General features: G+C 43.3%; 1 protein-coding gene across 3 annotated transcripts in view; it reads right to left on the bottom strand.

Annotated features, from left to right (window-relative positions):
• Nucleotides 1–13,260, bottom strand: part of RYR1 (ryanodine receptor 1) — a 111,638-nt gene that overhangs the window by 14,272 nt on the left and 84,106 nt on the right. For all 3 annotated transcript variants that reach the window (XM_081030847.1, XM_081030848.1, XM_081030849.1), the window contains 2 exons: nt 12,313–12,500; nt 835–1,176 (listed from right to left, as the gene is read on the bottom strand). In XM_081030847.1, the coding sequence (XP_080886973.1) occupies nt 835–1,176; nt 12,313–12,500 (530 nt within the window). The remainder of the gene's footprint in view (nt 1–834; nt 1,177–12,312; nt 12,501–13,260) is intronic.

The following is a 13,260-nucleotide window of genomic DNA, read 5'->3' as shown; positions in this document are numbered from 1 at the left end:
AATGTGTGTGAGCAGGAGGCCACCAGGGCAATGGGGGTTGCAGGTGTGCGAGGGGCATGTGAGAGTGTGAGAAAGTGGCCAATGGAAACCACACGCAAGCTAAGTGTGTGACGGTGGGGGTTACCAGGGCCCCATGAGTGTATCTTGGGGCAAGTGTGTGTGTAAGGGGTATTCAAACATTTGTGGGATGGGCACAGGCTGAGATAGGGCACATCAAGCCAAGGAGTAGGCCTGGCCACCAAGGCCATGCAGGAGCTCTTGTGGGCGAGTTTAAGAGCGTGGTCCAAATGTGCATGGGTAATTATGTGTGCTAGGGTTACACTGAGGGCATGTGGGAAGTGAATGAGTGAGGGGTGGACAACAGTATGGCATGCCAGGGCTACCTCCGAATGAGTGTGCAAGAGATGTGCACCTACATGTAGGCCCAGAATAAGTGGATTGGGCATTGTGTGCTAGGACCTGGGGCACACACAGTGACTGGTGAGGGCTGGGCCAGCAGGCCCCCCCACCCAGGTCCCCAAGGTGAATGTGCAGAGTGGGCATGGATGGGCCAGGGCCAAGAGAGGGCATACCAGGTGCTGCTGGGAAGGGGAGCAAGGAGTGTATAACCGTGTGGGTTCCGGTATGCATGGCCTTGGGTGCATCGGGACCATACGGGCTCCCAAGGTGAGTATGCAAGTGGTAGGCATGGTGTGTGAGCAGCCACAGGGAGGGCACGCTGATGCTGCGGCGTGTACGAAGGTGAGCAGATGTGCAAAGCGTGCACAGCCCCATGTGGGGTCCAGAGTGAGAGGAGCATCCCGGAAGCCCCGGAAGGTGAACATGCACGCTGACCTGTGGCATCTCCCACTGGGTGCGATTCATCTCTGAGATCTCAAAGTAAATGCGCTCAATGCGGCGAGAGGCGCCCATGATCTCAATGCGGCCCAGGTAGGGCCGGAAGTACTCGAGGATGCTCTCGGCCAGCTCTAGGAAGGTGCGCAAGCGCGGGTCGTGTGGCACGTGCTCCGAGAGATTGGTCAGCAGTACCGCCACGTTGAAGCCAATTTCGCGAGCTGGCTCCTGGAAGCGGTTGGCAAACTCTTCACAGTTGATCATCTCATTCTCATCTGCTTCGGAGCACGAAAGCAGAAACTGGATTTCTGGACCGGTGAACTGCTTCTGGCTGTCCATGGCCTAGGGGTGGGCAGTGGTGAGGGGGAGGTCAGAGGGTTGGCCTAGGGAGCCTCAATGCTCCTCTTAAAACAACTATGGACTTTTCGTAAAGACAGAAAAGTCCAGAATCATATCACCAGCACCCAAAGCTGACACTCAGCAGGTTGGCATGACCAAGGTTGCATCAGCCATTAAAATGCTTCATTTCCACAAAGCTGAGCTGCCACCCACTGTAAGATATATTCCATTTTCAGAGATGGTAAGATGTGAATTGATGAAATTCAGCACTTTGGTAGTAAATGGTAAGAGATGATATCCCGTGCTCTCTATGTGCCATCCTGGTATGCCCCTGAAGGCCCGCTCTCCATCCTTCCTCCCTCTCCCCCTTTCACCTGCTTGATGGCACCCATGGTCTGGACCAGAGGCTCTCTTGGCCCTCTGGCTGTAGGTGGGGTCCATCCAGTTGGGGTCAGGAAGCAGGAAGAGAACTGAATGTGGCATTTCTCTCTCCGGCCCTGGCCTCTTCCCTGTACTGGCTGTGTCCCTCACTCCAAGGTGAGTCCTGAAGCCCTGTCCACACAGCTCCTTCTATCTCCAAGTTAGGTAACGACTTTTTCCTCCAAGCCAGCCCCCTCCAGGCTAGGGCCCTGACTGATACAGGCCACCATTTCTGCTGCTTTCTCAAGGCCCTCCCCCCAACCATTTCCAGTAACTAAATATTGACAATTGACACAATGGAGGCCTCTGAATTTCACCTGGGAATAAGGAGTAACATGCCCATCACCCAGAGTTAACAAATGCTCACGATGACATATTTTTCAAATACTTTCTGTTTAAGGACTAAAACATTACAGGTATGATTGGAGCATTCTGTGTATCCTTCTTTTGCTCCATTTCCCCCACCCTCCCAGAGGGGAACCACTATTCTGGACTTAGTGTATCCTTCCTAACGTGAGTCAATACTTCTACAACCTTTATCCCATCAATTTTCTCACACACACAAAAATAGATCCAGTATCTTGTGTGTTTTTCAATAGAAAGAATTGCTATTATAATCATGTAATTTTAAACTTGCTTTTTTTCACTCAACTATGTTTTCAGGATCTATCCTTGTTGATATATGGATCAAATGGATTCATTTTCACCGCTGTGTAGTATTTCTGTTGTATAAATATAACTCTCCTCATTCTCCTGATGATGCACATGGAGGTTGTTTCCAGTTTCATTGAACATTCTGGTGCTGATCTCCTATGCAGTTTTTGCAAGAGGCTCTTTAGGGCAGTTTTCCAAATGTTTTGACTACACCCACAGTAAGAATCCATTTTACAAAAAAAACACACAAAAAAACAACCACACAAAAGTTTCACGACACAATTCTGACTTTTGCTATGCAACGCACTCTATAATGTTCTGTTTTATTTTTAAAGATGCTGGTCATGACTTAACTAAATTTCATGACCCACAGGTAGGTTGCAACATGCAGTTTGAGAAATGCTGCTCTGGGGTATGAACAAAAGCGAAATTTTCTGTCTCTAAAAAGTGCTTTGTAGTCAAGAACTTTGCAAAATGCTTTCTAAATGAGTAACATGCTTTGCAAATCATGAAGGGCTCTAGAAACCGCAGAGCGTGGAGACATAATCACACAGGAACTCTTCACCTTCTTTCCTCCCTTCACCAAATTACTAGTGTGACACTGCCTCTCTTAAAAGCCCCCCCCGCCCCCCCCCCCCCGCAGAGGTCTGGGATTCCGTCCCTTCCATTCAGTTCTGGACTCTGCTCTTATTTTGCTGCTCTCTCTTTGTCATCGTCCATTTGCCCACCCCCTTCTTTTGAAATACTCTCTTCTCTGATTGTTATCAGTTTCCTTTGCTGAAGTCTTCTTCTCTTCCAGACCTCTAAAGATTGGAGGACTCCAAACCTGAAATTTATATCCCTTTCTTTAAATATACACTCTCCATGGAGATATCATTGAAACGCAAGGCTCTGAATGCCATCCCACACCAATGATGGCCAAATCTGCATCCGAGCCCTGACTGCTCTCCAGAAACCAGACACTTCCAGCTGAAGCCCTGCCTGACATCTCTTTGTGGATCTCTACCCCAAACTGGAAATAGCCAAAACTAAACTCTTGATTTTAAAACCTCTCCTCTCACAGACTTACCCATCTCAGGAATAGCATCACCACCCACCCAGAAGCTTAAGCTAAAATCTTTGAGTCATCCTTGATTCCTCTCTTTTATCTCACCACCCACACCTTATCCATCAGCAAATCTGTCAGCCCTGCTTTCAACGGTCAAGGACCCCTATATTTCTGCCCCTTCCATGGCTCCCACCTGGTTTTACCCTCTATTGTCTCCCATTGGACCATCACAGCAACTTCCTTCCTGATCTCCCTGCTCTCCCTTTATCCACACACATAGCTAGAGGGACTCTGGAAACATTTGAGTCGGGCCACGTCCTCAACCCCCCAACTCCAACTCAGAATCCTCCCGTGGCTCCATCTCATTCAGGTTAAAAGTCAAAGTCAAAGTCTTCCCTGAAGCCAACCAGTCCCTGCACATCTGCCCCCCTCACCTCTCAGACTTTATTTCTTCCTCTCCCCCTACAACAGGCCTCTCCTGCCCCATGGCCTCCTTTGCACCCCTCTATTCCCACCTTGCAGCCTTTACACTTGCTGTCCCCTTCACATGGAATGCCACGACCTCCCCGCACCTTCACATGGTAACTTTCATCTCCCAGCTTCAGTGTCCTCTTCTAGAAGGACCTTTCCCGACCACCCAGTTTACAGGGCTTACTCCACCCATGCTCTCTTGCATGCTGCCCTGCTAATTTTCTTCAGACCACAGATTATAATCTGAAATTATTTTATTTATTTTCATCTGACCCTCCCCACTGGGCCATCAGCTCTGAGGGTGGGGTCTCTGTTTTGCTCACTGATGCACACAGTAGGTGCCCAACACATATTTGTCAAATGAATTAAGCATCTTGAATACTGAGAAGAGTTTACAACTGTTAAATTTTTTGAAAATTAAAAAGTCAAGATTTTTTTTTTTTAAATCCTGAACTTGTCTTTTAAACCATAGAGAAACAGAAAAGCATGCTGTAAGAATACAAAGATTAATGAAGAGTTTGGGAAACCACATGAAGCTTGGTAAATGGTCAGGCATTTAGGAATGAGAAGATCACCCTTCTGCAATAGAATGAACTAATGCATCTGGGCATTGACACAAACGGCTACTGACATCACAGAACAAAAGACAGTGTGACAGGATGTGCCTCCTGATGGATGGGAGGCAGCACCACAAAGGAAGGTGCTCACAAAAAAAAAAAAAAAAAAACACCCCAGAAACCAAAACTCCACACCTGAATCTATTGAGCTTCTTGACCTAAGTCCAAGTTTACAGGAAACACAGGGGACAGAGGAACACGTTGAGTGACACCACAAAGATGTATCAGCCAGATCCAAACTGTGGGAAACTCTACAACTAAGACAGCACTATGTAATGACAGCCACAAGCCACATGTGGCTACTGAGCATTTGAATCATGGCCAGGGCAAACTGAGATGTGTTCAAAGTGTAAAATATGCGTGCATACTGGATTTTGAAGACTTAGTATGAAAAAATGAACAGGGGCCGGCCCAGCCCAGTAGCTCAGGTGGTTGGAGCGCTGTGCTCCTAATGCCAAGGTGGCAGCTAGATTCCCACATGGGCCAGTGAGCTGCACCCTCTACAGCTAAGATTGTGAACAACAGCTCTCCCTGGAGCTGGGCTGCAGCCGGCAGCTAGAGGTTGGAGTGAGCTGCCAAGAGCGGCTGTGAGCAGCCCAGGGACTGCCTCAGCTGTGGGGAGCTCAAGGTTCAGAATATCAGCGTGAGCAAGGGAACTGTGTCCTATACAACTACACTGAGAAACAACGGCTTGAACCGGAGTGGGGGGTGGAGGCGGAAAAAGGGGAAAAAAATTTTCAAATTAAATTTTTAAAAAAATGAACGTAAAATATCTAATAATTTTTAAATTGATTACATGTTGAAATAATGTTGTGGATATACTAGGTTAAATAAAACATGGTTAAAAATAATTTCATGTGTTTCTTTTTACTCTTTCTAAAGCACGGGTACTAGAAAATTTTAAATTATCCATGTTGCTCACATCGTATTTCTATCGGGCAACGCTGCTCTACAGGACCAACAACCTGGGCCTCCAGCAGATAAACTATCAGGAAAAGGAAAAGTGATGGAGGAGAAGTAGTAGATAAAAGGAGGATTAAAAAATACCAACGAATTGCAATGGGACGGCCTTGTTTGGATCCTGGTTCAAAGAGGTTGCAAAAAATTGTATGTGATATTTATGAGCTTTGGAAACTTTAACACTGACTACATACGTAATTATTTAAATAACTAGAGATATTTTTCATTTTGTTTTTGCTTAGGAGTGATAATGACCTTGTGGCTTGTTAAATAAAAGGAAAGCCTTTTAAGAACATATATCATACAATTCCATTTATAGGAAGTGTCCAGGATAGGCAAATCTATAGAGACAGAAAGTAGATTAGTGGGTGCCAGGGGCTTGGGTGGGGGAACTGGGAAGTGACTGCTAAAGGGCACAAAGTTTATTTTTGGGGGTGATTAACATTAGATTGTAGCGATGGTTGCACAATTCTGTGAATATACGAAAAAAATCACTGAATTGTACATTTTAAATGGCTGAATTTTACGGTATATGAATTCTATCTCGACAAAGATTTTTAAAAAAATAAGTCTTTAGAGATACATATACAAATATTTTCAGATTAAAAACTCATAAAGAAAACCTCAAAATAGTGCTGCCCAAGAATAAATTAGTAGCCTGAAATGTGTTTGCAACCATCAGAAAGGGCTTTCCAAACTGAAGATGTTTCGGAATCTGCAAAGTCCTTATCAATGGAGATGCGCCTTGCAAACTGTCAAGAACTCTGTCAACCACAAAGGACTTAGGAAACTACAAAACAACGCTATATTTTTAAATGCAAATTTACATATGAACATAAATGCAGAAATAAATAACTGGAGAGATGTACACCAAGAGGCTAAGAGTGGCGGCCTTTGGAGTGGTGGGATGAGAACAGGATTGGTGGTGGGGCCCACAGGTGACCTCCATCATAGCTGTAAGTTCTCAATTCCTTCATGAAAAATTAATTCAATATTTTAAATGATTTTCTACATAAAAATCAAGTATCCTGCATGGCCAAAAACAAAAAAAAAATGTCACCATAAGCAAAATCAAAAGACAAATGATGAACTTGGAAAAATAGGTGCAACTTCTATCACTAACAAAGTTATAATTAGTTAATATATAAAGAGCTCCTAGAAATCAAGAAGAAAAATACCAACATCCCAATAGGAAAATAAGCCAAGGGCATGGTCATTTCACTGAACAAGTAGTATTAAATAACATGAAAAGATGATTTAACTGCTCTCATAACAGGAGAAATATGAATTAAAACTGCAGTGCGATACCATTGTTCACCTATCAGATTGGCAAAAATCCAAATATGTGACAATGTGGTCTGGTGGTGAAGCTGTGGGGGAAGAGGCACTCTCACATGTTGCTAACAAGAGGGAAAAACGGAGGGCAAAATCCGTCCAAAAGACAAGTACATTTACCCTTCAACCCAACAATCCCACTTTTGGAAGTTTATCTTCGATACAACTGCACATACAGAATGATGGATGTACATAAGGGTAAGTGTTGTAGCCAGCATTGCTAGTAGCCCATAGGGAGCCTTCCTTAGCACACTTACTTCCATTTGCTAGAAACCTGCAGTACACATTTACAATATCTGTGCTATAAACTGCTCCTTTGTACAGTGCACAACTTGCACAACTATCCACGGCACCCCTGACTACAGCATGCATTGTAATACCAAAAGACTGAGAACAAAGCACATGTCCATCAGCTGGGAATAATCAAATAAACTATACATATATATTACCTATTATATATATGTATAGTATATGTATACTATACATATGGATAGTATATATACACATATAGTATATATATAGTATAGCATATATATACTATATACAGTACATATAGTATATATACATATAGTATATATATAGTATAGTGTATATATATACATATAGTATATATACATACATATAGTATATATGTACATAGTATATACGTATACTATATACAGTGGAATACTGAGCACCTGTAAAAAACTAATGAGGACACTCCCTGTATCTCCAGAATATATTGTTAAGTGATATAGCCTAGTGTATGTAGTTCATTACCTATTATGTAAGAAAGGAGGACAATGACAATATCTGGAAAAAAACGATGGAAGGATACAAAAGAAATTAATGTTTACTCACAGCAGTGGGAGTGGGGGAAGAGTAGGTTAAGAAAGGGGTGGGGATGAGACTTCTCACTTCATACCTTGTTATGTTTTACTTTTTCAATCATGTGAATGTATTATCTTTTCAAAAATAAAACCAATGCATTTTTAAAGTTACAGATTGTTTGTAACTTTGTAAAATAGAGATAATGAGCTGCAAAAATGTTGTATACATGCCATCCAATCTTGTGATTTGTGAAGCTCTGAACAGTCGAGATAGATCTTTACCCATTTTTTAAAAATTCTTCTTGTTACTGAAAGCCTGTACCCTTTTAGCAACCTCTCCCTATTCCCTGTCCCCGCATGCCACCTCCAGCCTCTAAAAACCACTCACTTTTCTACTTTCTGTTTCTGTTCCTATAATTTGACTTTTTTTTAGATTCCACATGTAAGTGATACCATGAGGTATTTGTCTTTCTCTAACTGGCTGCTTTCACTTAGCAGAATGCCCTCCAGGTTCATTTGTGTTGCTGCAAATGACAGGATTTCCTTTTTTCAAGGCTGAATAATATTCCATTTTATACACACTTACACACACACGTATGTACCACCTCTTCTTTATCCATTCATCTATTGACACTTAGGTTGTTTCCAATCTTGACTATTGTGAGTAATGCTGCAATGAACATGGGAGTGTAGATATCTCTTTGAGATAATGGTTTCGTTTCCTTTGGATAAATATCCAAAAGTAGAATTGCTGGGTCATATACTAGTTCTATTTTTAATTTCTTGAGGCATCTCCATACTGTTTTCCACAGTGGCTGCACCGATTTACAGTCCCACCAACATGGACAAAGTTTCCCTTTTCTCCACATCTTCACCAACATTTATGTCTGGTCTTTTTCATACCAGCCATCCTAACAGGTGTGCGGTGATATCTCGTTGTGTTTTTGATTTGCATTTCCCTGACAAGGACTGATGCCGAGCATCTTTTCATGTACCTGTTGCCCAGCTGCATGTCTTTGGGAAAATGTCTAGTCAGGTATTTTGCCCATTTTTAAATTGGGTTATTGGTTTTATTGTTTTTGAGTTGTATGAATATCTTGTATATTTTGGATATTCAGCCCTCATCAGATATGTAGTTTGCAAATGTTTTCTCCCATTCCATTGGCGGCTTTTTCATTTTGTTGATTTTGTTTTTTGTGAATAGGATCATTTTAAAATTATGAATGAGGTGCACGTTAGCTCCAGCATAGTGCTTTTCCGTTCTCTTGCAGCCCTCACTGAGACCCTCTCCCTAAACCTACTGGTCTTGAGAGTAGGCCTGGGACTCCCAGCCAGGGCCTGGCACCCAGGAGGGCTCACTGACTGTTTACTGGGCTAGATAAATGGATGAATCCGGAGGCAGTGTACTGTGGAGCCAGACTGCCTGAGGTCTAATCCCAGCTTTGTCACTTATTAGCTATGCGACCTTAAGCACATCACTTCACACCCTGTGCCTCAGTTTCCACTTCTGTAATATAGTAAAAAATAGTCCGTACCACATAAGGTTGCTATACGGGTTGAATGCACTACAGTTAACCCTTGAAAAACATAGGGGTTAAGGGCACTGACCCCCTGCACAGTTGAAAATCTGACTATAACTTTCGACTCCCTGAAAACTTTAGTCATCCCTTGGTATGCACAGGGAACTGGTTCCAGGACCCCCACACATACCCAAATCCTCGAATGCTTCAAGTCCCTTATATAAAATGGTGAAGAACAATGCACACGGCCATCTGCAGATTCCCAACTGCAGATTGAAAATACTGTTTTCAATCCACAGTTGGTTGAATCTGTAGATGCAAAACCCAGGGATATGAAGGACTGACTGTGTATTTATTGAAAAAAAATCCATTTATAAGTGGGCCTGTGCAGTTCAATCCCGTGTTGTTCAAAGGTCAACTGTAATTCATTTACACATAGGACCTGGCACAGAGTGAGAACATGGTAAATATTATTCTTCTTTCTGAAGGTAGAGGGCTCAGGGACAGTGATGTTTAAGAGGCTTCGGGGGGTTGGCAGAGAAGGTGGGGGTCCCAGGGAAGCAGGCATTGCTGGGGGCAGGAAATGGCAGAGGGTGGCAAATGCTGCCAAGATGACAAGTTAGAGGAAAGATTCAGGGGTGAAGAGGTCACTGATGATCTTGAAATAATTTCAGGAGAGTGACAGGGACAGAAGCTAGCAAGCCCTAACTCAGGGCAGGAGTGGGAGGTGAGAAAGGAGTGAGAGAGGGCACTCCTCTTGGGAGGAGTGGCTGAGAGGGAGGGAGAGAGCAGAGAGGTTCCAAGGACAACTGGGAGGCATGAGGCGTTTTATTTTTAACCCAGGTGACCCTGAGCTTATTTAAATGCTGATGAACAGTAGCGATTGCGACCCCTAGAATAAAAGAAGAAGCCATGAACCTATGCTGATATTCATTAGTTAATAAGTAAATAAATGGAAGAGAAGGAAAAAAAACTTTTCCTTACAGTAAAATGGTACCTAATAAAGGTAAAGGGTACGGTGAAATTGGAAAACTACCATTTGCAGCTACCATAGTAATAATGTTCCAGGCAAGAATTGTCAATGGACGCTCACCCCAGAGGATGAGCAAGATATTTACATAGTCACAAAGGGGCTCCAGAGTTAAAAATAAAATGCCCCAAGCCTCCCAGTTATCTTCAGCCTCCCTGCATCTCTCCCCACGCCCCTCTCAGCCACTCCTCCCAAGAGCTGCCTGCCCTCTCTCAGTCCTTTCTCACAAAATATTAAAGGGAATGACAGTATCTTTACAATGGAGACCCTGGTAAACACCACCTTAACCAAATGAGCCAAGCTAACACCAACAGTAACGGGAAGAACCAACATCGCCTGCCCCCTGATACGGTGCACTGAGGACACAACACGTCCATGATAGATATTCCTGCCAAAGATGTATGACCTGAATTGAATCATGATGAAAACTCAGACTAACCCACACTGAGGGGCAGTCTAGAAAACAACTGGCCTTTTTCTTTAAAAATGTCAAGCTCATGAAAGACAAAGACATCAAAAAAGAGTTCCAGATTGAAGGAAGCTAAAGAGATGGGATGTCTAAATACAATCCCTGATTGGATTGGATCCTTGACCGGGAAGAAACACGTCTTCAGTGAATGAAAATTGAATAAGCTCTGTAGATAGCAGCATTATAGCAGTGTTAATTTCCCAGTTTGCATAACTATTCTGTGGTTATATAGAGAATGAACGTGTTCTCAAGAGATACACATTGAAGTATTTAGAGGTAAAAGGGAATCATGATGGAGCAAATATGGTAAAAAGTTAATATTTGGGCAATCTAGGTGAAGGGTATTCAGAAATTCTGTTTACTATTCTTGCAACTTCTTATAAGCCACAAGGCCATTATCACTCCTAAGCAAAAACAAAATAAAAATATCTGCAGTTATTTCAATCATTAAGTATGTAGTCAGTGTTCAAGTTTCCAAATGTCATAAATATCACATATAATTTTTTTGCAACTTGTTTGAACCAGGATCCAAACAAGGTGCACTCATTGCAATTGGCTGATATTTCTTTAAATTTCTTTTGAAATAACTCCTTTGAAATTATAACTTCAAAGGAGTTATTTGTTTTTTAATTTATTGGAGTGACAATTGTTAATGAAATTACATAATTTCAGGTGTACAATGCTGTATGACGTCATCTATAAATCCCATTGTGTGTTCACCACCCAGAGTCAGTTCTCCTTCTATCACCATATATTTGACAAAGGAGGGAGTTATTTTTTAAAAAAAGTTCGCAAAATGGTGATGGACGGAAACAATCCGGCAGTCACAATAGCACAGGCGAGTCTTGCTTTACGGCGCTTCACAGATACTGTGATTTTTACAAACTGAAGGTAAGACTCCACCAGCAAAAAGATTCTGACTTGCTGAAGGCTCAGATGATGGTTAGCTATTTTTAGCAATAAAATATTTTTAAATAAGGTATGTACATTGTTTTCGAATGCTATTGCACACTTGATTGACGACAGTACAATGTAAACATAACTTTTATATGCACTGGGAAACAAAAAAATGTATGTGACTTGCTTTAGTGCGATGATTCACTTCATGTGGTATTCTGGAACCAAACCTGCAATATCTCCAAGGTATGTCTGTAAAAATAGTAGCTAACATCTCTTGAGTGCTCCTGTGTTCCAGGCACTATCTACCCTCCCAGAGGTCCTGTGAGACAGTGAATGTTATTATCCTAGCCTCGTTTCACAGGGGAGGAACCTGAAGCTCAGAGCAAATGAGTGACTTCCCTGGAGTTACATAGGGAGACAGGGTAGAGCTGGGGTGTAGGGGTTAACAGAGGCAGATGAATGGGCTCCTGGATAAAGCTGCTTCCTGCATTTCCCTTCTAGCGGCCTCACTGTTTCGACCTGCCATGGTCATTGGTGACTGCCTTTGCCATTAGACTATAAGCCTCGTGAAGGCAGGACTATGTCTGTCTCTGCCATTGCTGTGTCCATGGTACCACGACAGGGCCCAACACAATGGAGAAACCCAGTAGAAGTTTATCAACTAAATCACTGATCTCTACTTATAATAATGATAACATTATACCTATGAACGATTATAGTTGAAATAATGGTTCTCATTTGTGTTAATGCATTTCATCTTCAAAACAACCCCAAGGACTGTTTTATCCCATTTCACAGATAAAGAAACTGAGGCTCCCAGAGAAGTCTCTTGCCCAAGGCAGGCATCAAGGAGGGGTAAGACTGGCACTTGGCACTTGCCCTCCCCATCTACCTTCCAGCACCCACCTTCTGGAAGTCCTTTTTGGAGATGAGGCCACGGGGATCAGTGACGTAGTCCTGGAAGGCCTCCGAGCCCACGATGTCCTTGAGTTTCAGGAACATGTCGAAGAACTTGAGGATCATCTCCACGTTGGACGAAGATTCCACCAGCATGTCTACCATCTGCCGGGCAATCATGCCATTCACCACGTTCCCTGTGGGCAGCCCCAGGTCAGTGCAGAGCCTCCTTTGTGGAGTCCCGTGGCTTGCCTCCCTCTCCAGCTCAGGAGCCACCCATGGCTCTCCAAGATTGGCTGTGCTGGTGGAAGTTTCCCCAGCCAGCTCCCAAGCCTCCCCTCAAAGGGCACAGGTTACTTCTTGATCTGTACCAGGATCATGTGCGAACCTGGCTGATCCTGTCTTTGTTCACCTCCCCTGATAGCTGGAGGAGTCATCAGTAAAGATAACCATGGCAAAAGCTAACAGCAGGTGACAGATGCCATGCGAGGTCCTGTGCTAGCATGATCTCATCCTTGTAAGGAAGGTGTGCTCCTCTCCTTTTTTACAGATGAGGAAACTGAGACTCAGAGAAAGTCACACATTCAGGGTTACATAGAGAGTAAGGGTGTGAGGAGGATTTGAACCCAGGGATGCGTGACCTCAGAGCTCACACACCTAAGCCTTCCACTAGGCCCACAGAGGCCAAACAGGTCCATAGATGAGTGAGCAAGCCAAAGGTATGCAGCGGAGAGAGGTAGAGACTGTAGCAAACTGGCTCTCGCTTCTTTTTATACCTTTCAATTTTAATATGATTTCAAATTTACATGCAAGTTGCAAAAATTGTGCAAGGGATCCCTTACATATTTCAGATTCACCAACTGTTTACACTTTGCTACACTGCTTTATAATTCTCTCTCTCTCGCCTTTCCCTGAACCATTTGAGAGCAAGCTGCAGGCATAAGGCCTTTTTACCCC

Source organism: Rhinolophus hipposideros (assembly GCF_964194185.1).
Source record: "Rhinolophus hipposideros genome assembly, chromosome: 21".
NCBI lineage: Eukaryota > Metazoa > Chordata > Mammalia > Chiroptera > Rhinolophidae > Rhinolophus > Rhinolophus hipposideros.
This window is presented reverse-complemented; position numbering and strand designations above follow the sequence as displayed.